The sequence below is a fragment of the Martes martes genome (genome assembly GCF_963455335.1).
Source record: "Martes martes genome assembly, chromosome: X".
NCBI lineage: Eukaryota > Metazoa > Chordata > Mammalia > Carnivora > Mustelidae > Martes > Martes martes.
In genome coordinates, this window is record NC_137897.1 from 24,067,153 (window position 1) to 24,090,935 (window position 23,783).

A 23,783-nucleotide genomic window follows, 5' to 3' on the forward strand; every position below is an offset into this window, starting at 1 on the left:
CATTCCTACCAACAGTGTAAGAGGGTTCCCCTTTCTCCACATCCTCTCCAACATTTGTTGTTTCTTGCCTTGTTAATATTTACCATTCTAACTGGTGTAAGGTAATATTCTTTAAGTCTACTCTTCCTTTTCAATTTTTTTATCTCAATGATCTATCTAGTATTGAAAGTTGTAACCTGCTAATATAATTATATTTTTCTCTATTTTCCCCTCAGTTCTGTTAATATTTGCATATTTAGGTACTCCTGTATTGGGTGCACATCTATTTACAGTTGTTATATCCACTTAATGAATTGACCCCTTTATCACGAATAATATGGAGTGAGCTTCTCTGTCCCTTGTGACAAATTTTCTCTGCAAATCTATTGTATGTGATATACATATAGCCACTCCTATTTTCTTTCAGTTGCCACCTGCAGGAATATCTTTTTCCATTCTTTCACTTTCAGCCTATGTGTGTCTTTAAAGATAAAGTGAATCTTTTGTAAGCAGCATATTGTCAAATCTTATTTTTTGATCTCCTCAGCCACTCTTTGTTGTTTGGAGAATTTAGTTCATTTATGTTTAAAGAGATTATTGAGGGGGCACCTGGGTGGCTCAGTCATTAAGTGTCTGCCTTCTGCTCAGGTCATGATCCCATTGTTGTGGGATAGAGCCCTCATGCGGCTCCCTTGGGAAGCCCGCTTCTCCCTCTCCCACTTGCCCTGCTTGTGTTCCCTCTCTCACTGTGTCTCTCCTTGTCAAATAAACAAACAAAATCTTAAAAAAGAAAAGTGATTATTGATGGGTAACTACTTACTATTGTCACTTCGTTTGTTATTTTCTGTTTGGTTTTTTTGCTTTTGTTTTCCTTTTTCCCCTTCTTCCTCTCTTGTTGTCCTCCTTTGTGATTTTTTTTTTTAACTTGTATACTTTAATTCCTTTCTCTTTAACCTCTGTGTATTTATTATAGGTTTCTTCTTTGTGGATACCATGAGGTTTACATGAAACATCTAATAGATATAACAGACAATTTTAAGTTCATTGAAACTTAAAATTTTAAGTTTTAAATTTTAAGTTTTAAATTTTAAGTTCATTTTAAGTTCATTGAAACTTACGTTCAATTGCATAAAGAACTCTACACTTTTACTTTCCTCCTCCCACAATTTATGCCATTGTCATAATTTACATCTTTTTATATTGTGCATCCATTAAGAAATTATTGTAGCTGTAGTTATTATTTTTAATTTTCATTTATTCCAGTATAGTTAACATACAGTGTTATATTAGTTTCAGGTATACAGTATCCTGGTTCAACAATTCTATACATCACTCAGTGCTCATCATAAGTGTATTCTTTAATCCCTATCACCTAGTTCACCCATTCCCCCCACTCACCATCCCTCTGGTAACCATCAACTTGTTCTCTATAGTTAAGAGCCTATTTCTTGGTTTGTCTCTCCTCTCTCTCTTTTCTTTTCCCTTTGTTCATTTGTTTTGTTTCTTAATTTCCACATATGAGAGTATTTGTCTTTCTCTGACTAACTTATTTCACTTAACATTATATTCTCTAGCTCCATCCATGTGTTGCAAATGACAAGATTTCATTCTTCTTTTATGGCTAAACGATAGTCCATTGTATATACATACCGTGTTTTCTTTATCCGTTCATCTATCGATGGATGCTTGACCTGCTTCCATAATTTCATTATTGTAAATAATGCTGCAGTAATGTAGAGGTGCATATATTCTTTCAAATTAGTGTTTCTGTATTCTTTGGGTAAATACCCAGTAGTGCAATTACTGGATCATAGGGTAGTTCTAATATACCTTTTTTAGGAACCTCCATACTGTTTTCCACAATGGCTGCACCATTTCACATTCCCACCAAGAGTGCACGAGGGTTCCTTTTTCTCCACTTCTTCCCCAACACTTGCTGTTTCTTGTGTTGCTGATTTTAGCCATTCTGATAGGCATGAAGTGATAACTCATTGTGTTTTTGATTTGCATTTCCTTGTTTATGAGCAATGTTGTACATCTTGTCATGTGCTGATGGCCATAAGTATGTCTTCTTCAGGGAAATGTCTGTTCACGTCTTCTGCTCATATTTTAATTGGATTATTTGTTTTGGGGGGGTGTTGAGCTGTATAAGTTCTTTATGTATTTTGTATACCAACCCTCTATTGGATATGTCATTTGTAAATATCTTCTTGCACTCACCATAGTTTGTCTTTTAGTTTTATTGCTTGTTTTCAATCAATAGGTTGTAGGTTGTCTTTTCATTTTATTGATTGTTTTCTCTGCTGTGCAGAAGCCATTTATTTTAATGCCCCAATAGTGTATTTTTGCTTTTATTTCCCTTGCCTCAGGAGACCTATGTAGAAGAATTTTGCTACAGCTTATATCAGTCAAATTCCTGCATGTTCTCTCTAACCAGGATTTTTATGGCTTCAGATCTCACATTTAGGTCTTTAATCCATTTTGAGTTTATTGTTGTGTATGGTGTAAGAAAGTTATCCAGTTTCATTCTTTTGCATTTAGCTCTCCTGTTTTTCCAGCACCATTTGTTGAAAAGATTGTCTCTTTCCCATTGTACATTCTTGCCTCTTTTGTCAAAGATTGATTGACCATATAATGGGTTTGTTTCTAAGCTTTTTATCCTGTTCATTGATCTATGTGCCTATTTTTGTGTAAGTACCATAGTGTTTTGATTACTACAGCTTCGTAATATAACTTAAAATCTGGAATTGTGATACCTCCAGCTTCTTTTTCTTTTTCAAGATTCTTTGGGCTATTTGGCAGTATTTTTTGGTTCCATTCGAGTTTTAGGATAATTTTTCTATTGCATTTCTAGACACCTGTAATGAAGCAACAGAAAGAGAAATTTAAAAAGCAGTCCCACTTACTACTACATCAAAAATGTTAAAAGACCTAGGTATAAACTTAACCTAGGAGGTGAAAGACTTGTACTCTGAAAACTATAAAAGATTGATGAAAGAAGTTAAAAACAACACAAACAAATAGAAAGACATTCTATGCTCATGGGCTGAAAGAACAAATATTGATAAAATGTCCACATTACCCAATGCAATCTATAGAATTAATGTAGTCCCCACAAAATACCAATAGTTAGGGGTGTGTGAGTGGCTCAGTGGATTAAAGCCTCTGCTTTCGGTTCAGGTCATGATCCCAGGATCCTGGGATCGAGCCCCACATCCTGCCCCACATCGAGCCCCGCCTTGGGATCTCTGCTCAGCACCGAGCCTGCTTCCACCTCTCTCTCTTCCTGCCTCTCTGCCTCCTTGTGATCTCTGTCTGTCAAATAAATAAATAAAATCTTTTTTAAAAAATACCAATAGTTATTATCACAGAACTAGCACAAATAATTATAGTTATTTTTAATATTATTTTTGTGAACTTTTATACTAGAGATAGAAATATTAGGGTATTCTGAATTTGAATTTACCTTTACCACTGAGTTTTATATTTTTATGTTTTCATGTTTTTATTTCATGTCCTTTCATTTCAACTTGAAAATTTTCCTTTAACATCTTTTTTTTTCTTTTTTTTCCACTTTAGCATTTCTTGTAAGGCAGATCTAGTGGTGATAAACTCCCTTAGCTTTTGTTTGTCTGGGAATGAGTTAATTTCTCCTTAATTTTGAAGGACTTCTTTTCTGAGTATAGTATTCTTATGTTCTTGGTTGACATTTTTTTTTTCATCACTGTGAATGTTTTATCCCATTCCCTCCTGGCCTGCAAGATTTCTATAGTTGAGTTTCTATGGTTTGTTTAAGATGATTATTTTGAGTTCTCTGTCAAACAAATTGTAGATCTCCATTTCTTTGGGGTTGGTTACTGGAACTTCATTAGTTTCCTTTGGTATTATAATGTTGGCCTGATTCTTCGTGATCTATGTACCTTTGCATTGATGTCTGTACATTTGAAGGAACAAACACCTCTTGTAGTCTTTATAGAATGATTTCAGCAGGTAAAATCCTTCTGTCTGTTTCCAATGGGATTACGTACAGAGTTGCAGTCATTCTGGTTTTGAGCCAGTTGTGCAGCTATTTTTCAGTCTGTAGTGAGGTCCATGTTTGGCAGGCTTGTTACCAGGGGCTCATATGGGCAAGGATCTCCTCTGGTACCTGGGCCTATGGACCTACCTCTAGTACCTTGCTCAGTAGGATAGTGCCTGTATAATTGTACATTTCAGGGTCCACAGTTGGATCTTTAGTCAGTGGGCTTTCACCAGGTATGTGGACAGATATGGCTCCAACCAGGTCCCTGGGAGAGCATCTTTCTGGTCACTGTGTGGGACCCTGGGTGGGCAGGACTTGCTCTGGACCATGGGCAGAGAGGATTTAGACACAGATGTCTTATTTTTGGCCATTTTTCTGACATCATTCACATTTTTCATTTTTTGTTGAACATTGCAATCAGAATCACTTGAAAGTCATGGGAAGAATAAATAAATGGCTATGTTCGAATTTGTGCAAACTATTGCAAAGAGCATGTATACCAGCTGTTTTCTATATCTTCAGTGAACAGAATTATAGTTGAGGGTTTAAAGTACAGGAAATAAAATTTAAGGAATAAAGTTTAGAATAAGAAATATACTGTTGTACTACCCTGTTATGATTAACCACCTTTAAGCTGTTTATAAACTTAAGTTGAACTGAAAAGATCACAGACTTATTCTTTAAAAACCTTAGCATAGTTTTGTTTCTTCTATGGTTATAAAAATGTCAATTTTTCAGAGTTTCTCCAGTCATATAAAACTCAGACATTAAGATATTAAATCAATATATGTTCTTATAAATATTAAACCAATATAAGTACTTACAGATATTAAACAAAATTAAAGAGATGTTACCCAAGATTCATATTTATCTGGTAATTGAGAAAATAGAAGAAAACTTGGATATATGATCTTTGAGTCAGAGAACATTGCTGAATTTAGTATGGTATCTGGCATGATGTTTGCAGTCTGATAGCTTTTAAATCAGGAGTTTCCTTCTGGTAGTAAATAAATGCCTAGCCCATTACTGCTCTGACATAGACCCTGGGGAAAGAGAGGAATTAGATATCAATCAAGTGTTCCATTGATTTGAGGCTGCTGCCGCAGATGCTCACAAGGGGCTTTTGAGCCACATTTACTACCAAGATAATCTGCATGTGAGCAACTTCTTTTTATCCAAGAGATATCAGCTTAACTACTACTATAAATTTGTCCAGATGATATAAAAACTGACTGAGGCCTTAGCACCAATTCCTGAGGTTCATTTAAGCTTAATATAGTTAATGTATACATTACTCTAGGCAAGAATCTACTTCCTTTTTGGTGAAAGCGTGGATTTTCAGCTTTCTTGTTTAGAGTACATCCCCTATAAGTATCAGCACAACTTATCATGGATCTGACACTGCAGTGATTAGTTTTGTCATTTTCTGGCCAATTAACCAGCAGCTGCAGGCAGTTCTTTGATGCCCTTGAGCCCTCGGGATGCCTATACCCTGTCCTAGAGCAGAGTTTCTCGAAGTGTAGTCCCTGAACCAGCAGTAGCTTCACCTGAGACCTTGCTATAGTTGCAAATTGTTGGAGCTCATAGGTGGTGCAGTTGGTTAAGTGTCTGACTCTGGATTTTGGCTCAGGTCATGATCTTGGGGTCATGAGATTAAGCCTAGGTAGGGCTCCGTGCTCAGCTCGGAGTCTGCTTAAGAATCTGTCTCCCCCTCCTTCTGCCTCTCCTGCTTGGGTACGTACACACACACTCTCTCAAATAAACAAATCTTTTAAAAATACAAATTCAAAAACTTACTCTAGAACTATTCAATGGAACACTATGGAGGTAGGGCCCAGCAATCTATATTTCAGCAATCCCTCCAAATTGTTGTCATTCATGCTCAAGTCTGAAACCACTTTTTCAAAGGCGTTTATAAGGTCTCTAAGGTCTTCCTTTGACTCATAGTGAGAAACTATAGTTCAAGACTCTTCCAAAGGAAACTTGATAAACACTGACCCCATAGCTTCTAGTAATTCCTTGAGGAGTCCAGGCAGCATGGGGTGTATATCTCCAAAGCCATTTCTCCTAGAAAATAATCCCAGGTCTTGAGAAAATCCCCACACTGGCTGTAAAACGTAAGTCATGTAATATGCAAATGAAAGATTATCCATTTATTTAATCAACAAATCTGTTTGATCATCTACTAAGCTCTGGTGAGATATCTGAGTCAAGCATATTGTAGTCAAATAAAAAAGATAAGATGTGAGCACAATAATACCATACATGGGAAAAGAGATTATGTTCAGGTCAAAGATATCAGACTCAAAATCAAAAGAAATCAATGACAGATCTACCTGCTGGCTTTTTGACAATGAGTAAACATCATTATTTTCCAGGATACCATAAACATAATCAGTGGTGAGATTTGGAAAGATAAATTTTACAGCTCTATGTGGAATGGGCCAGAAGGGGAAAGAAACAGGGAGGAAGACCTACTAAAATAGACTTATAACAGCTAAGAAATGAGTAGGGCCTGACCCAGGATGGAAGTAGAATCCAAAGGACTTTTACCAGTGAATGCCTATGAGATTATCAGTAATTTAAAAGGATAAGTGGAACATATATTTGACATTTGGAGACTAAAGAAGTGAGATTATAATGCTATTAAAGTGGAATAAAAGGTGAAGAACAGAGCTTGAGATGGAAAGCTTGTTATGTTGTGAGAATGTTGAATATGAGGTGCACGCTGAGCATCCAAATTAAGGGGCCCAGGTTACAGGTAAAAGAGGGATATGGTTGGTAGTTCATGAGAAGGAAGACAGGACTGCACATCTAAATTAGGGGGTTAGCTACGTAGAAGTGATTATTAATGTCATGGAAGAAGAGGAGATTTTTAAGGGAAAGTGGGCTGAGAGAAAAATGAAGCAGGCACAGAAAACATCTTGAGAAATAAAGCATTTGAGTTGGAAGAGAGACATCCATGGAAGAGGCAGAGGAACAGACAGTGTCATGTAAGCAATGGTGATACCAGGCTGAAACTTACCAGTATCAGTAGGTCAGTTGTTTGCATCTCTTCTGAGTCATATGCGCTCTGTTCTTATTGGTGTTCATATTGATCTGCTTTTCAAATATTTTAAGCTTAGAGAAGACAAAGGACTAAGAATGAGGATCTAGTTATTACACTTCCCAGATCGGGGCAAACTTCAGCATGTTATAGTACTGTGTAGCAAACTGGGAGGAAACAACTTCCAAGAAAGAAAATAGTATATGCATGAAATCATTCTACAGTCCACTCTGTTTTAAGGAGTCCTCCTTTTGGCCCATGACCCCTGTAATAGTCTTAGCAACACGTTTGTCCCCTAGAAATAAACTGTTGACTTGTCTACATCTCCTACTAGACTGGTAGCTACTGACGGGTGTTGTAAAGGAAGTCTTATATCTCAGATATGGCATGTGGGAATATCTAATGAATGGACATTTTAATTAAGTATTAATTGGTCTTACATCCTAGCTTTATTATGTACTATTTTCTATGATTTCTTACTCAACTAAAGTGTTTACATCAACAAAATTGTACCACTATAGACTGCTGGCATATGTGCATGACCTGCTGTAGCAAATGTAATTATCATTTTTGGTGAAAATTGAATTTTATTTATAAAATAAAATAAAATATTTTATTTATAAAATAGCTTTTTATCTATAAAAAGCTATTTCCTGGTTGAAGAATAAGGAATATAGCAAATATCAGAGTATGGCATGTTTGAGATGATTCCTATTTTTCTAAACCTTTTTTTTTTTTAATCTGAAAACTGTTAAAAAAAAACTCTACTATACCTAAAGGTTTTCTTTCAGACCGCCTATAGCAGAGTCGTTGGTTTCTTTCTTTTTTTTTTAGATCTGAGTTTGAGTTCTTTTTTTTGTTGTTGTTTCCCTTTTTTTTTTAGTTGTTAGTTTATTGTATACTTATGTTAACTTCAGATAGAGTTAACAGTTTTCTGAGTTTGCCCTAACAAGTTTTAACTACAGAATAACTTGTAGAGGGCTGGGGACTATCAGACTACTAAAATGAACACACCTATATGGATCTCTGATCGTGAACTCTAGTGTCCCCAGGTCAAAGGGAGTGCCCCCAAGCCACCCAGAGCAACAATTAAGGACATCCCTCTCTTTCTGATGTTTTATAACTCCAAAGTTTTAAATGTTCTGTGCCAAATACAAAGCTCATTTTGTTCTGAAATTTAGGGATGTTTCAGTTCAACTTGATCTGATAATTGAGGAATACACTGACAATCATCCGGGAAGTACAAAAGAGGGCTAAGGATTGATATTTGGTAAACTCTGTATATTGGTAGCATTTAGATTTGAGGTGAATTATGAATCCTGATATCACATTCTGAAAAGGCAATGGATGAATGAGAGACTATCCAGAAGATACATGACTTATTTTCATTAGAAACAACAAATAGGAAATTTGGGATGTTTAATGTTAAAAAAAATTAAGGTCAAGATAATGCATGATAGCAGTCATCAAATATTTGAAGAGTTTCCATGTAAAAAGGGGAAAGAAGAAGGAAAGAAACAGATTTTATTTTATTTATTTTTTTAAAGACTTTATTTATTTATTTGACAGACAGAGGTCACTAGTATGCAATGAGGCAGGCAGAGAGAGAGAACGAAGCAGGCTCCCTGCCGAGCAGAGAGCCCTACCTGGGGCTCGATCCCAGGACCCTGGGATCATGATCCGAGCCGAAGGCAGAAGCTTTAACCCACTGAGCCACCCAGGCGCCCCAGAAACACATTTTAGAACAAAGTTTCATTCATTTATTTTGTAATGTTTTATTCTCATGGTCAAACTGATAAACATGATAAAAAATATTGGCAGTATTTTACATGTGAGATAAATGAAGATCAACAAAACAATATGGTTTTCTAAAATAATTCAGTGGAATAATATTCTAAGTCCCAAAATCCAAGAACTGGTTCCCAGTAGATAAGTAATTATTCCACGCTTGATTTTATTTTCTCCCCAGCAGAGTCTGGTGATGGGTATTAAGGAGAACATGTATTGCATGGAGCACTGGCTGTTGTACATAAACAGTGAATCTTGGAACACTGCATCAAAAACTAATGATGTATTTTATGGTGACTAACATAACACAATAAAAAAGAAATTTAAAAAATCAGTACAGTGCCCACAATCAAAATACCATTCCCCTGTGGTCAAGCCAGGTGCAGTTTCTTTTTTTTTTTTTCAACAAAGTAAAATGGCCAAGGACAGGATTAGTTGAATGTACAGTTACTTAGAGTAAGAGCATACTATCGAACCAAGTGCCTTTTATAAGAAGTCAAGATTCTCCATGACCTATACATCAAAAATGTTAAAAGTTAACATTCCATTGCTCTTTTTGTTGATTTTCTTACTACTGTCTTTACAACAACAAAACCAACAAATAAAAATACCTCCAAATGAATTCCAGAATATTTGACATCATTGAATTCTTATTGAAAATTAGTAGAAGCTTCTTTCTTTGGTCTCCCCAAAGTAGGGCATTTAGAGATGTTTTTTTTTAAAGAGTTGAATGTTTTCATGTCCTAATGTTTTCTTTGGAGAGCAATGACTTCAACTTTACTCTGTAATCTTTTTGACAGACAATAAAGATTATGATGCATACTTATCATACACCAAAGTGGATCCTGACCAGTGGAATCAAGAGACTGGGGAAGAAGAACGCTTTGCTCTTGAAATCCTACCTGACATGCTTGAAAAACATTATGGATATAAGTTGTTCATACCAGATAGAGATTTAATCCCAACTGGAAGTAAGTTAATGTTTTCATTTGAGAGTGTGCATACTCTTTTTGTCTGTCTGTGTGTCATCATTATTTTTAGGCAGAATTTTAACTTGTGGTTCTCTACATCAAAAATGGTATCAGTGTCTCAAGAAAGAAATGTCATTATGTGTTCATATGAAACTTAATTTCTGACACCCCTGAGAAGCTGGTTCCATTATTCTGTAAAGCACCTCCTTTTATGAGTCTTGACATTTGAAAAAACAAATGGGAGATTTGTACCTAGGAAAAGTATTTCTAACACTGAGAAAAGCAAAGCCCATACTCTGTTTGGTGCGGTCATTGCCTGTTTTCATCTTCTGAGGTATGACCTAGCAAGCAACAATTCTCATGTAATGTGTGAAAGAGAAGCTGCTGGGGTTTTCTGGAGCAGATGTTTGATCCGGTCATTCTGATAAGCTCTCTTCTCTTTTATAGCATACATTGAAGATGTGGCAAGGTGTGTAGATCAAAGCAAGAGGCTGATTATTGTCATGACCCCAAATTATGTAGTCAGAAGGGGCTGGAGCATCTTTGAACTGGAGACCAGACTTCGAAACATGCTCGTCACTGGAGAAATTAAAGTGATACTCATTGAATGCAGTGAACTCCGAGGCATTATGAACTACCAGGAGGTGGAAGCCCTCAAGCACACCATCAAGCTCCTGACGGTTATTAAATGGCACGGACCAAAATGCAACAAGTTGAACTCTAAGTTCTGGAAACGTTTACAGTACGAAATGCCTTTTAAGAGGATAGAACCCATTACGCACGAGCAGGCTTTAGATGTCAGTGAGCAGGGGCCTTTTGGGGAGCTGCAGACTGTCTCGGCCATCTCCATGGCCGCGGCCACCTCCACAGCTCTAGCCACTGCCCATCCAGACCTCCGTTCCACCTTTCACAACACGTACCATTCACAAATGCGTCAGAAACACTACTACCGAAGCTATGAGTACGACGTACCTCCTACCGGCACCCTGCCTCTTACCTCCATAGGAAATCAGCATACCTATTGTAACATCCCTATGACACTCATCAACGGGCAGCGGCCACAGACAAAATCGAGCAGGGAGCAGAATCCAGACGAGGCCCACACAAACAGTGCCATCCTGCCGCTGTTGCCAAGGGAGACCAGTATATCCAGTGTGATTTGGTGACAGAAAAGCAAGGGACATCCCGTCCCTGGGAGCTTGAGCGGAGTGTGCAGCCCAGTGCCTGGAACTAAATCCTCGACTGCTGCTGTTAAAAACATGCATTACAATCTCTAGAACACGAGGAAAAACAGGGTCTTGTACATATGTTTTTGGCAATTTCTTTGTAGCATCAGTGTCTTCCTGTTTTACCATGTCTCTTACCATTACATTTTTTGACTTTGTTTTATATGTCATTGGAATTTGTAAATTTACATTTTTTTAAAGAAGAGACTTATGTATAGATAGAAAACCCTTTTTTGCTTCATTAGTTTAGTTTTAGAATGGGTTTTATTTTCTTTTCTTGATTTTGTTTTGCTTTTAACATTTCCTTGGGGTGCTTGGACAAATCTATCCGATGGGACAAGGAGCACCGGATCCTCTCTTGGGTTCTGCCTAGGATCAGCAGGGCCACGTGGGCCTTCAGAGACCAGTGCAACGAATGCCAGCATTGCCATTTGGGAGGAAAAAAAAAGATGAGAAGAACACTGGTTCGTAGGAGGGCCCCGTCAATCAGAGCCCTGAATCTCTTCCTTGTCCCACCTCATTCCCCACCTCTACCCTTCTAATGGCGGCATGATGTGTAAACTCTGAGGAGGGGTGGGGGTGGGTCTAACTGTCTTAACATTTAATTCACTGCTCGTCAGAATACACTCCAGACCCAGAAGTGTGCTAGTCACTTGACAGTGACCACTACAGTGTGCTAAGAAAAGAAGATCGAGGGCCTGAAAATGGGGGAGAGAGTGTTGTTTCTGTTTTTTAAATGAGTTGATGTACCCTTATATAAATATATATATATATATAAAACACACACACAACAAAACAAAAGAAACAAAAAACAAAAAAACACAAAAAAACACAAAAAAAACCACAAAAAAAAATCAAGCCCTATATTTGATCACTTCCTGGAAAGGCATGAATGTGTTTGTGGCTGTTTTTGTTTAATATTCTACTTCCTCTTTTCCCTCTATAATTTTTCTGCAAATGAGATTATGTGCAAATGCCAGGCAGGTTAATTCAAAAGGGTGAATCAACACAAGTCTAAATGAAATTTACACTGAAGGCTTCCAAACCAAAGGGAAGGACAGGATGTGTCATCAAATATGTTTTGTCACCTTGTATTATACAAAATGTTATTTTCTAAAGAGTCAGAACAAATCTGTGAAACTTACTATGGGATCCCCTTGTATTTAAATGTTAATTCACTGTATTTAATTTTCAATGCTACATTCAGAATCAAGTGTTTGGTTTCAGTTTGTGAACATAAGCAACACTTAGTAATATCGAAGTGTTTATATAAGAACTCAGGAGGTCAAACATATGAGTACCAACAGAAATCACTATTTTCAAAATAAACATTATTTACACAAAATAGTTTTTAAATTAGATGAGAAAGTGTTTAAAATAATTTTACTGTATAAATAATTCGTTTTATTTTAACTGTGTAATTCTATCTTTCAGAAACAGAAAGCTGATGCTCCCAGGAAATTCAACCCTTACCATTTAGCTTTATGTTTGAAATCAATGGCATAAGCAGCTAATACATATTCATGTTGAAGACGATGCAAAATCAGTCATCAAGGAACTTGCAGAGGGTGGAATTGTTAAAGGGAAATATTACCTACGTAGCTTTTAGTTAAAAAGAAATCAATGTGATGAAAACACTGATATAGAACTTATACATTCCTATAGTGATTCCTTGTAGGAACTTCCATGCCAGTCATTGCCTGTGGGCTCGTGTCGTGACTATTGTATGTTCGGTTTATTCCTACCACCATATAATGAGAAAACAATTCTACAGTTTGGGTCACAATACTAAACGTGTGAGTTGGCCAAACACATGCAAAAGTGTAAACTTCAAAAAGAGTTCATTTGGGAGGGTAAGATTGAACTGCAAATGTACCGAGATGAGCATAAGAACTTTGCAACAATGCGAAGGTCTCAGTATTTGTGTGACAAGGTAAAGGAGCCTTGGGATGTGCAGTGATTTTTATTTGCTTAAAAAATGTTTATTTCCCTGACAAGTCACCCAGGGTCCTTCTCTACAATCTGTTCTTTATTCCCATGCTCCCCCAGGACCTGTGTCACATTTCACAAACCAGAACTGAAGCTGCAAGGACACATAAACTTTGTCAGCTTTGCACATTGGGTTATTTTCAGAATCCAAGAAGGCCGTTGTTTACTTTGTACTATGGACGCCTGTCAGGGACTGGTGGCAGCGAACCTCACTGGACTGGATTCCAGACTCCCCCAGTGCTCAGAAAACTGTAAACATGGCAATGGCCTGGTTTACTTCTTTTTTTTTTTTTTTTTAATTTTTTTTAAGTGCACGATGGAAGTGTGTAGAGGAAGTAATCAGACCACAGTCATATTTTAGGCATCCATAGTTGTTAATTTAGCTGCATTGGGAGTACATTTTTTGTTCTATTTTTAGTGTAGATTTAAGCACTTTGAATAGCATGATTCAGGGATTGATGGGTAATATTTGATATTCTCACAACTTAAGGAACTTTTTTTCCTCTAATGCTTTGTCATATTTTTTAAAAAAGAAAATAAATGGAGAAGAAGCTATCTATGGCTTTAGAAACATTCCTCCCAAGCTTTCCTCTATCAGCTCCATGTGAGAACAAATGAAGGCAATTGTCATGTGTTCACGTGCTCTATGTTTAATAAAAGTTATGTTAGAACTCACAATAAAAAAAGAAAAAAAATGTATTTTCCCTAGTGCTTAGGTTTCATCCTTCTCTTTTTTCGGTGGGGGCAGTGGGGGATGAGACTATTGTAGCTGTAGAAACACAGTTGGAAGTGGGACTGTGTTAGCCAGGCTGAGGGAGAGGATAGGCTTCTGGACTTGGACACATGTGATGTTTGGTATTGCCTGTTGTTTATAATTCACTGCTCGGGCTCTGAGTGACGCGTTATGGATTCAAAGTCCATCTGGTTCTTTAATGTAACCACCCCTTGCTGCCTATGAGCGTCCTATCCTGTATACTGGTGCTCAAATCCTTAACTATTTAATTTGTAATTCACTGCTTAGGTTTCCTATGAGCGGAGACGAAATTTGTATCTCAGGCAGCCAGCTGATTTAAGTTTAGATCAATTCTGTGAAATAAATCTCAAACACGATGAGTTAAGAGACCTGAAACTACTATATTTCCATAGCTGAACACGTGATTGTTCAAGCCTTCAACCATTTTGTGTTTATTACTTTCTTCATAATCTGTGTATTTGAACCCTATCGGCTTAATCTTAATATCTAGACACTGGCTTCTTCCTTATTTCATTATTACTTAGCATTTTGTAACAAGAGCAAATATTAACTCAGAGCCAACCCCTGAACTCCAAGTGAGTTTTGTTTATCCTAGAATAGTCATTAACTTTGACAGATACCATTTATGTAAATTAAGATCACCATTTCTAGGAAAGCAGGAATTCATACATTTGTAAATTATGCTCTGGTACTGGAATGATACCCTAGTTCTCCTTTTTCCAAGAAGAATTTTTTTTTTATCTTGTGCTTCATTTCTTTCTCTTCTCTATTTAGCTTAAGTGTGTCATTGGTCTCAGAAAAAAGCTTAGTGAGATTCAAAAGGAGACCGTCGGTGTGCAAAGTGACATGAATGAAAGGAATAAGAGAATGCACAGGCACAGAAGAGGAAAATCCCTTACTGTCTCTGATCTGAATGTGCTTGGTCATTATTCCCATCATTGTAGTTGATTAAGAGAGGTGGAATATTACTAAATGTGTCAGAAATCCTACCTACGGGCACATATTCCCCATCACTGAACACATTCTTTCACAATATAGACAGTTATTACTAAGAGCTGATGTTGCAACTGACTTCCCTAAGAGGAGGAGCTTGTCAGTGGAAGCAGAGCTATTCCTTACCTTCTCCTGAACCCTTCCTGCTTGACTGTTCTGAGCAAAGAAAGCAGTTAACAGTCAAATTTTGATTATCCTGCACAATGGAACTTGGGTTCAAGGACACTTTGAGTCTATGAAAAGGACTGAAGGAAATAATGAAGTCCTTGAAATTCCAGACCAAATTGTGAATGTGTGCCAAACTGTATTTTCCTGGATGTGAGTCTCAAAGACATCCATCACCTGAAAAGCTATTGATGTTTGGATTTAGGTCATATTCTCAGAAGCTGACAGTTACATAAAGCACATATCTTGTCAGCATTGTTAGGCCTATGATTCCTTACCCGAGATTCGTGAACATTCAGGGAATGATTATCGCCTTTTAACAAGCAGAGGCAATTCCTCTTCCGACGTGACTGCACTTTGTGGGAGACTTGGTTTATAGTGAGGGAAAATTTGGTATGATGGCAAGTCATTGAGGCCCAGAGAAAAGAGAATCAAGTCTTATTACTCTGCTAGTGCATTCATTTCATACTTGACTCAAAAGATAGTTTTGGAAGAGTGTGAGGTCTGACTTGGCATGATGCCTCATTTCATGAAACTTCTTTATGATTTGGGTTTAATCATGCTTCCCACCACAAAACTAAAGAAATAGTCCAGTGCAGGAGTAAAAGAAACAACCACTTGACATGTTTTTCCCGAGAGACTTCATTTTTTTGTGTCAAGATTTAGGATTTGTTATCATATGCTTGATTTTCGGCCATTGTGTTTTTGCCAGTTTCAGGATTTATGATATGACTTTGGAGCAATATGAAGAATTTTAAGAAATCGACCGAAGTGAGATGGTGGTTATTTAGTTTTATTTTTTACTCATGATGGCAGCAAGGTGAAAGTTTGTGCTATGTTAATAATTAAGATACTGTCACAAGGAGCTGTAAGTCCTGACTGAGTTCAAGTAAAAAGAAAGTTGATGACAATGATGAGTGCATCCTTGTCCTAATCTCATGTATATTTTCATCATCCAGCTTCGGTCACATCCATAGAAAATGCCCAGACTAAGAAGAAGTTTCTCATCCTCCATCAGGTATCCTTTCTTTCTTCCAGGCTCAGAATACAAAATATGTCTGTATTACAAACATGCAAGATATATAAAAAGAAAATTTTCCTCCTGCCCACTAGTAACTAACTATTCCTCTGAGTCCACTGACAAACTCCCATTTCATCACATTTAGTAAAGTAGGGCACTGTTGTTTTTCTACCATTCACTAGCTTCATTGATGCATCCCCCAGGGTCCACGAGCCTGAAAAATATTCTTTCTTAACAAACAGGCAATCGCTCGAAATCATTACACTGTGTTCCCTCCACTACTAAATGAATAGAAATTGAAGAACTGCACATGAACTTGAGACTTTTATGTGTAATATTGATGTTGTATAAATTTCAATCTTCATAGTCCAGATAACCTTAAGTTTCAAAGGGCATGCTGGTCATTAAAAAAAAAGATTTAATGTAAAATGACATATTACATAGTGCATGAACATGTGGCAAAGTAATTTGGATCTATCCTTACTAGTCAATGAGAGACTAAATTTGGGGAGATCAGATGTGAGTGTTTTAGGTTAATTCTCACCTGGGATGAAGACATCTTTATGTTAGGATACATGGACAGTTGTCCAAATTCCTTGCAGCATATGCTCCTGGTAACTAGAATTTTTAGTGTGTTCTTTCCACCAAAGTAGTGGAGATATGTTCATATAATCTGCTATTGAATTGTAAAAACTTTTTCATTTTCAGAGTTTGAGGGAACCCAAGTAGGAAAATGAACTTAGTCATTTTCCTCTGCTGGTGTTCAAGTCAAATTTTAAACTCAGACACTTTCAGATATGTTCAACAGTCAGTAAAAAGTGCATTTTACATAGTGTTTCCCTTTAGTTTTGCCTACCCTCTTTGATTTTGTACAATCTAGAATGTATGTAACTCACGCGTAGGTGATGGAGGCGCTCTTTTTTTTTTCTTAGAATACTTACAATTATACATTTGGTTTTGCTTTGACTAGCAATAGGAAAATAGACAAATACAAGTGTAAAAATGAGAAATTTTAAACTTGAATTATAATTTGTGTTTTATAGTCGTTTCATAAGTCTGTTGCTCTCTATGAGTATGCTCTCTATATATCCTGTAAAAATAAATTTATATGTTACATAGAAATTCAAGAAATTAAATTATTTATTAAGCTACAAATGTTTCTTCTGGTTTCTACCTGATTATAGATGAAAATAAATTAAATAATGTGTTGTTGGAACAGATGTAAGTACCTTCGTTAATTTGATAACTGTTGTTAAACTTTTCTTTCCCTCTCTGTTTATGTCTCTATAAGCATATAATTCTTAGACTTAATTCCTATTATGATTATGAAGAAGGGATATAAGAAATGGCCATGGCCGATTGGCTGAACATAAAGAAAACCTTGCTAAAAAATCAAGCTCATTTACAGTCCCTCTTCTGTTCTTCACTCCTGGATTATGGAGAGGTTTGAATCACAAACTTGATCACTTAAAAGTCATTATCACATCAATGATTGTTTCAAGGTTAAATTCTGCATGATTCCTTCATCTATTTGGCAACATTCTTGGAGAAACAGAAAGGAAAGGAATTAGCACGTGAGTCTTCTTTGCTGTTTCTCTTCTTTACTTCTTGCTCCCCAGGTATTTTATTCCTTTCTTTTTAAGGTACTACTCACATAACGACCTTAAAATAAAGTCCCCTCAGGTAATATTTTAAAGTGACCAAGATCTTTAATCATCTTATTTTTCTACTTCGTCTGCACCTCCTTATAGTGCACAGTCATTCCTAAAGAGAAATGTTCTTGGCCTTACTTTTCATTTTATGGTAAAGAGAAGTAAACCTAAAATTTATTTATCTGGGGGGAGAGGAATGATGGTAAATCTTTCCATCACAAGCATAACGAGAGAACAACCAGAAGCCTCTTAGAATGAATGGGCTGTTTAGGCAGAATTCCTATCTTAGGACAGCCTTTTAAGAAACACTTATCAAAGATGAAGCCGAGATAAATCATTATGAAAATGGAAAGTAATATTTGTAAGAACCCTGTGAGGTTATTTCAGGTTGGACTTCAAAGTAATTAATATATTTAAAATTTCATAAAATCATTTCTACCTCAGTAGGGTTTTTCGATGTGAAAAATAACTTCTACTGAAGAAGTAAAATGTTATATGGATTATGACTCGGTGTATAATTCCCATATTGTATTTCAAATCGTGAATCCTAGGACCTGACCATTATTAAAAGTATCAGGGGAGAAAACTCTATAGTTGAAGAATATTTGGGACTATTTTTGCACCTTACACATACACATTTAAATTCTCAGGAATTTTCAATTTCAACCATACTATTAACAAGTGGTTAAAAGACTGATACCTGTAGAACATCTTAACTTATTTCTAGAAGATTCCTATCTGATTGATATCAGATCTACATTTATGGGGAAAATAGGAACAGAGACTGAGGCAAAATTTCAGAGAATAAAAATCCTCATGTCCCACTTACTGCTGTGGGATTTTTAGCATTTATGTATGACCTATAAGAGTAATTCAAACAAAGTCCTTGATCAATCAGTGTTTAATGCCCAGTGATACTGTTGTGTGTCTGGGTGTGTGGGCAGGGTGAAGTTCTGAAGAATAGAGAACATCTAAATCTGACCAATAGTTTAGCCAATGTTTACTGAAATTAGGAATTTTTATCAGAGTGAGATGTCAATTGGTTTTAGATGGTATACGGAGGGAGGTTTTTATTGGAATAGTTAAGTATTTGAACATATGCTAGGATTTAAGAAAAAACTTATGTAGTACATCAAACTTGACTTTATGGGTACTATTTCTAGTTCTGTTTATACGGCAAAATGATATATAACTACATGATTTAAATAAAAACATAGGTAATCAATAACATAGGAAAGAAGATAAATGGCAAAAGTAATCAAGATGCTTCATGAATGACTGGATTAGGAAAAACTGCTAAGATAGTCAAATATCTAACTTCTGGGGGGAAAAACTAATAAAAGGTGAAACATCTGCCAAAACAGCAGAAGAATATGCGAAAAACCTACAAAAGTGACCGTCAGAACTGTAAGATTAGGACAGTCTATAGCTGGTTTAAATTAAGTGATGAAATATCTCAGTTCTTTAATTGTCCTTGGCAATAAAGAACCATTTATACAATTATGAACTTGAAAGGAAAACTGACATTGGAATAAAAATCCTTTCTTAAATGGTCTCAGTATGCTTTTCCTAAGTAAAAAGTGAAATTGATTGCTAAACGTTATAAGGTATGAATAGAAATTATTATTTTGGTATCCTTGAAACTGTGACAGAAAGGCCTGGTGAAGGGTGAAATCGTTCATTCAGAGCATTCTTCCAGTGGGCCCGCTGTCATAGTTCTCAGACCTGGGTGCAATTACAATCACCTGGGAAGATTTAAAGAGTCACAGAGATTCAAATGAAACCAGTCAGGGGGTTGTCCCCATTGTCAGTTACTAGGGGTTTTGTTTTTGTTTTATCTTGTTTTGTTTTTAACAAACTTTCCAGGTGATTCTATTAAAAAAAAATCAGAGTTGAAAACTAGAGGAGGCGAACCGCTGGGTCTCAAATTTAATGCTTTGGAAGAATTGCCGGGAAAGCTTGTTAAAAATGGATATTCAGATTTAAGTCTCATAGTGCTGGAGTGGGGCCCAGAATCTCTTTATTTAACAAGCTTCCCAGGTGATTCTAATGTGAAGGCCTACAGACAACCCTTTGAGAAACACAGGTGTAGGATTTGTTATTTCTGTCATTACAACTGCTGTCACTCTTTGGAATACAAGATTAAAGTCTGCAGTGGGTGAATGTCACCATAAACTGGGTCTTCCTTTTTTTTTTTTTTTTTTAACAATTTCTCCCAATTTGTTCATCAGAACTCAATGAAGATGTCCTGAGGAAATAAAACTGAACTATATATAGACAATTATACTCATTTGGGAATATCTCAAAAAGAAGGAGGAGAAAAAGAACTAGTAAAAATTAAGTCCAACTTTTTCATGAAATACATGACTTTTAAAAAATGCCCCATCAGAGAAGAAAGGTAGACTAGTTAATAGTTAAGTGTTAATTTAAAAGATAGTTAAGTGTTAATAAAAAATAAAATTCTTAGAGAATTAATGTCTCTTGTCATTTCTGTTTCTGTTAAGGAAGGAAAAAAAAAAAAAACAAAATTAGGGATACCAAAGATACTGATTGTGAAAATAAAGATATCGATAACAAATTTGTTAAATTAGTTGGACTTAACAGTTATTTTCCCTCGTGTTAACAATGAGTTCATTGAAAGAGGAACTCTAATGAAGACTTTTCCAAACATTCTTTAGCATAAGAATCGCTTGTAGCTTTTGTTAAAAGCATCCATAACTGGCTCACCCTCCAAAACAATTGAACCCTGGGAAACTTTTATAATCATGTTATTTGGTGAACCTTATTCTATTGAGTAATGTAAAGTCCAAGACTATATTCATGCAGTGCCCATAAATTTAGTTCATTCTTTGTGAGATGATAAATTAAATACAACATCTTGCGTTATTTCAGCAAAATGACAACCTACACGAGAATGACAAACCAGTTGGTCCTTAATTTCACACCACAACCATTCATACTGACAATGTGTTTTCAGCCACTTATACTTATCTCACTGGGTTAATATTGACGTTTATGTCCCTTGTTATACCAGGACTGACAACCAGTGATGACGTTTGTAGCTTCTGTTTCTTAAAAATGTCCTATCTGATGATGTTTGATTCTCATGAACTAATTGTGTCACTGATCCTAAGTGCATATGTCGAGGACACAGCTCCTGTTAGTTAAGAGAAAATATTCTTATACATTACTTGTGGAGTAGCCACATCAGAGAGTTTCTAGAGAACTCCTTTAACTTTATCCACCCATATCCTAGTGACTTCCACAGCCACTATAGGACCTATTACCATTTATGGTTTTATAAAACCAGAACATCCAAAAAATAATATAAAGTGGTAGAATTCTACTGAGTGCACCATAGCCTTTTTTAATTTCTACACAAAACTGGAAGAGACAGTATACCAAGTGAGCTTGCTTTATTTTCAGAATGCAATCTGGACAACAGCTCAAAACAGTCAACTTTGGAAACATGAAGCATTTAGTGTGCTAAATTAATGTACATGTGTGCATGCATGTATAATGTCCACACAGTTTAATGAAAAACATACACTAACCAAACCTGATCAATATAGGCACTACATTAAAAAAACAGTTCTATGAGTTCCCAAGATAATGCCCTCCATCAGGAAATTATTCAGAGTATCATTTTTGCACAGGCTAAATATAAACACCCAGGTTTCTGTTCAACTAACTTTTCTTGAAGGACATGCATTTTATCTTAAAGGAGAGAGTCAGCTCATTCTTGCTTTTTTTGCAGAAAAATTCTGTGATTGTTTCCATTTCCTATTTTTCCATTACGTGGTAGTGCTGAATTATTTATTTATAAAAAGATGGGGGAGGTATTGCACTCAGCAACTACCATAAGAAAAGCCTGCGAAAGCATCCAAGTTATTACCATGGGTTTCCTATCTTTTAGTCGATTTTATTTTTCCAGGGCTGTGAAATAACTTATTTTTTTTTCAGATTCCATTTAAATTATGTCCTTAGCAAATAACATGTCTTCAGCAAAGCCTAACTTGAGAAATACAGTTACAGATAAACTTTTTTTTTAGTTTTCTCTTACTTTCCAGAATCCATGCCATCACTGAAGTGAGATCGAAACACACTAGAATTAAGTAAATTTACAAGTGACAAGTTTCTGAGTACTGCACCTTATGTATTCCGCGCCACGAGGTGAACTCGTATTCACAGTCATCTTCAAAATGGGCATTTGGATAACTTGCTGTGTATTTTCATGAGAAAACTGGACATGTGATAAGATATTATAGGAAAGGGTAGCAGAGATTCCCGCTTGTGTAGCATTAGAGAAGGATACATTTATGCTGATATCTCTAAAGATTTTAACTATGGCTTTATAGGTAAGGTCACATAACCGACAGTAGCAAGTATAACATACTTAGAGTTTTGTACTTTCATTTTAAGAGGGAAGGAGATCACTCACTAAATATGAATGCTGCATATGTTAGCAATAGAGATAGTGATTTTGTAATTTTGATTGCACTTGCCTTAAATTTTTTCCAAAAAGAAATTATATATATAAGTAAATATAGATGAGGACGGTTAAAGAACATTGTTTAAAAATAGGCAAGTTCTGCACTGATTATACTTTTTTACATAACTTAATGCATAATGGCAAAGTATATTTGCCAGATCCATGTAATGAGTATATGAGCACATGATAACAGCAGTTTGTATAAGCACAAAGTGTTCTATGTTTAGATGAAAAATTAACAATGATAACTTTTGGTGTGACTGCTTTAAATTTCAAAAAGTTGGATGTTTAAAGATAAATTTATTACTTGCATAAGAATATTTTTGTATAATATTGGGAAAGGTTTAAAAATGGACTTGCTTTATGGAGTGCAATTTTCAGAGAAAATAAACAGGGTATGTGTCCAGTTTGTAAATGTTTTCTTTCCAGATTACTCTTTTGCTGGTTAAATGCAAGGATATGATGACTTGAAATACTTTTTTTTTTGTGAACTGAATAATACCAACAACAATAACAAAAATAAAGTAATGTGAATAAGTTGCGTATGCAAACTTCTTTTAATCAATGCCAGTAGATCCTGAAAACGATAGCAAAGATCCATTTCTGTGAGTATAATTCTATAAGTATTTATCATTGTGTTTTGCCATTCAATGTATGAACATATAAGAAGAATATAAAAAATGTTTTTAGGAGAATTTTTATTCTCCACGCTTCAGTCAAAAATCATATTTATTTTCTAAAATTAAGAATAAGACAAGTTAATAGCACCCTATACTTACAAAATATCTCTGACATCAGAACTAATATATGACAAAAGTTCTTGAATTTGTTAAAAGTTCTATTTGTAGAATGTCTGTCTTGAGCTAAAAAAGTTAGAAGATTTATGAGAAAGAATAGTTTTATGAAAATGGTGTGCTGGTTAATATTTATAATATAATATATATCTCCATATATGTACCTGTATTTAGTTAGATACTCTGCTTTGAAATTGAGAAATATGACTGTGAGTTGGTTTGGGGACCAGGAAGTATCTACAAGGCTAAAAATGTCTCTCGAAGATTAAAATGAGAGGCTAGATCATTTGAGAAGATAATAGGCCCAGATAAGATGTATGATTTTTCATATACGCTTTTTAAAGTATTATCCAATAAGTGGTTTTAAGGAGGTTCTATAAACTCCTCCCAAGTAAGACAAAAATGTAGAAACTGAAAATGAGCCTTCTTCACAGGTAACAAGAAAACCAAAGAATCACATTTTTTAGACATAAGATATCATATCTGCAAGCACTATGCCGTCTGGAGAAACTGTTGGGCTAATACAGAATTTTGTTTAAGTTTGTGAAGTATTTCTTCCAAGAGGCCACCAACATTAAAATGAAAATCTAATTTCTGGTTTATCACAGATGTCCCCATACGCATGGTAAGTATAGCTACTTCTTAATGAGGCACAGTTATTCTATATTTTGAGGATCTGTATACTCCTTTGTAGTTATTACTATATTAAGTCACACCCAGGGGAAATGCTCAAATCACAAATGGGTCGATGCAATTGCTCAAAAAAGTATTATAGAGATTACTTTGGAAAAGACAAAGAGCATTTAGATCAATAAAAACAATGAATAAGTGGCGCCTGGGTGGCTCAGTGGGTTAAACCTCTGGCTTCAGCTCAGGTCATGATCTCAGGGTC

At 35.8% G+C, this 23,783-nt stretch overlaps 1 protein-coding gene across 1 annotated transcript in view; it reads left to right on the forward strand.

The window, feature by feature from the left end:
• The window catches only part of IL1RAPL1 (interleukin 1 receptor accessory protein like 1), a gene marked incomplete at both ends in the record, with an annotated part of 1,258,868 nt that extends 1,247,897 nt beyond the window's left edge, over positions 1-10,971 (forward strand). The window contains 2 exons of the mRNA XM_080795733.1: positions 9,635-9,805; positions 10,253-10,971. Coding sequence (XP_080651859.1) covers positions 9,635-9,805; positions 10,253-10,971 — 890 coding nt within the window. The remainder of the gene's footprint in view (positions 1-9,634; positions 9,806-10,252) is intronic.
• Between the last annotated feature and the right edge of the window lie 12,812 nt (positions 10,972-23,783).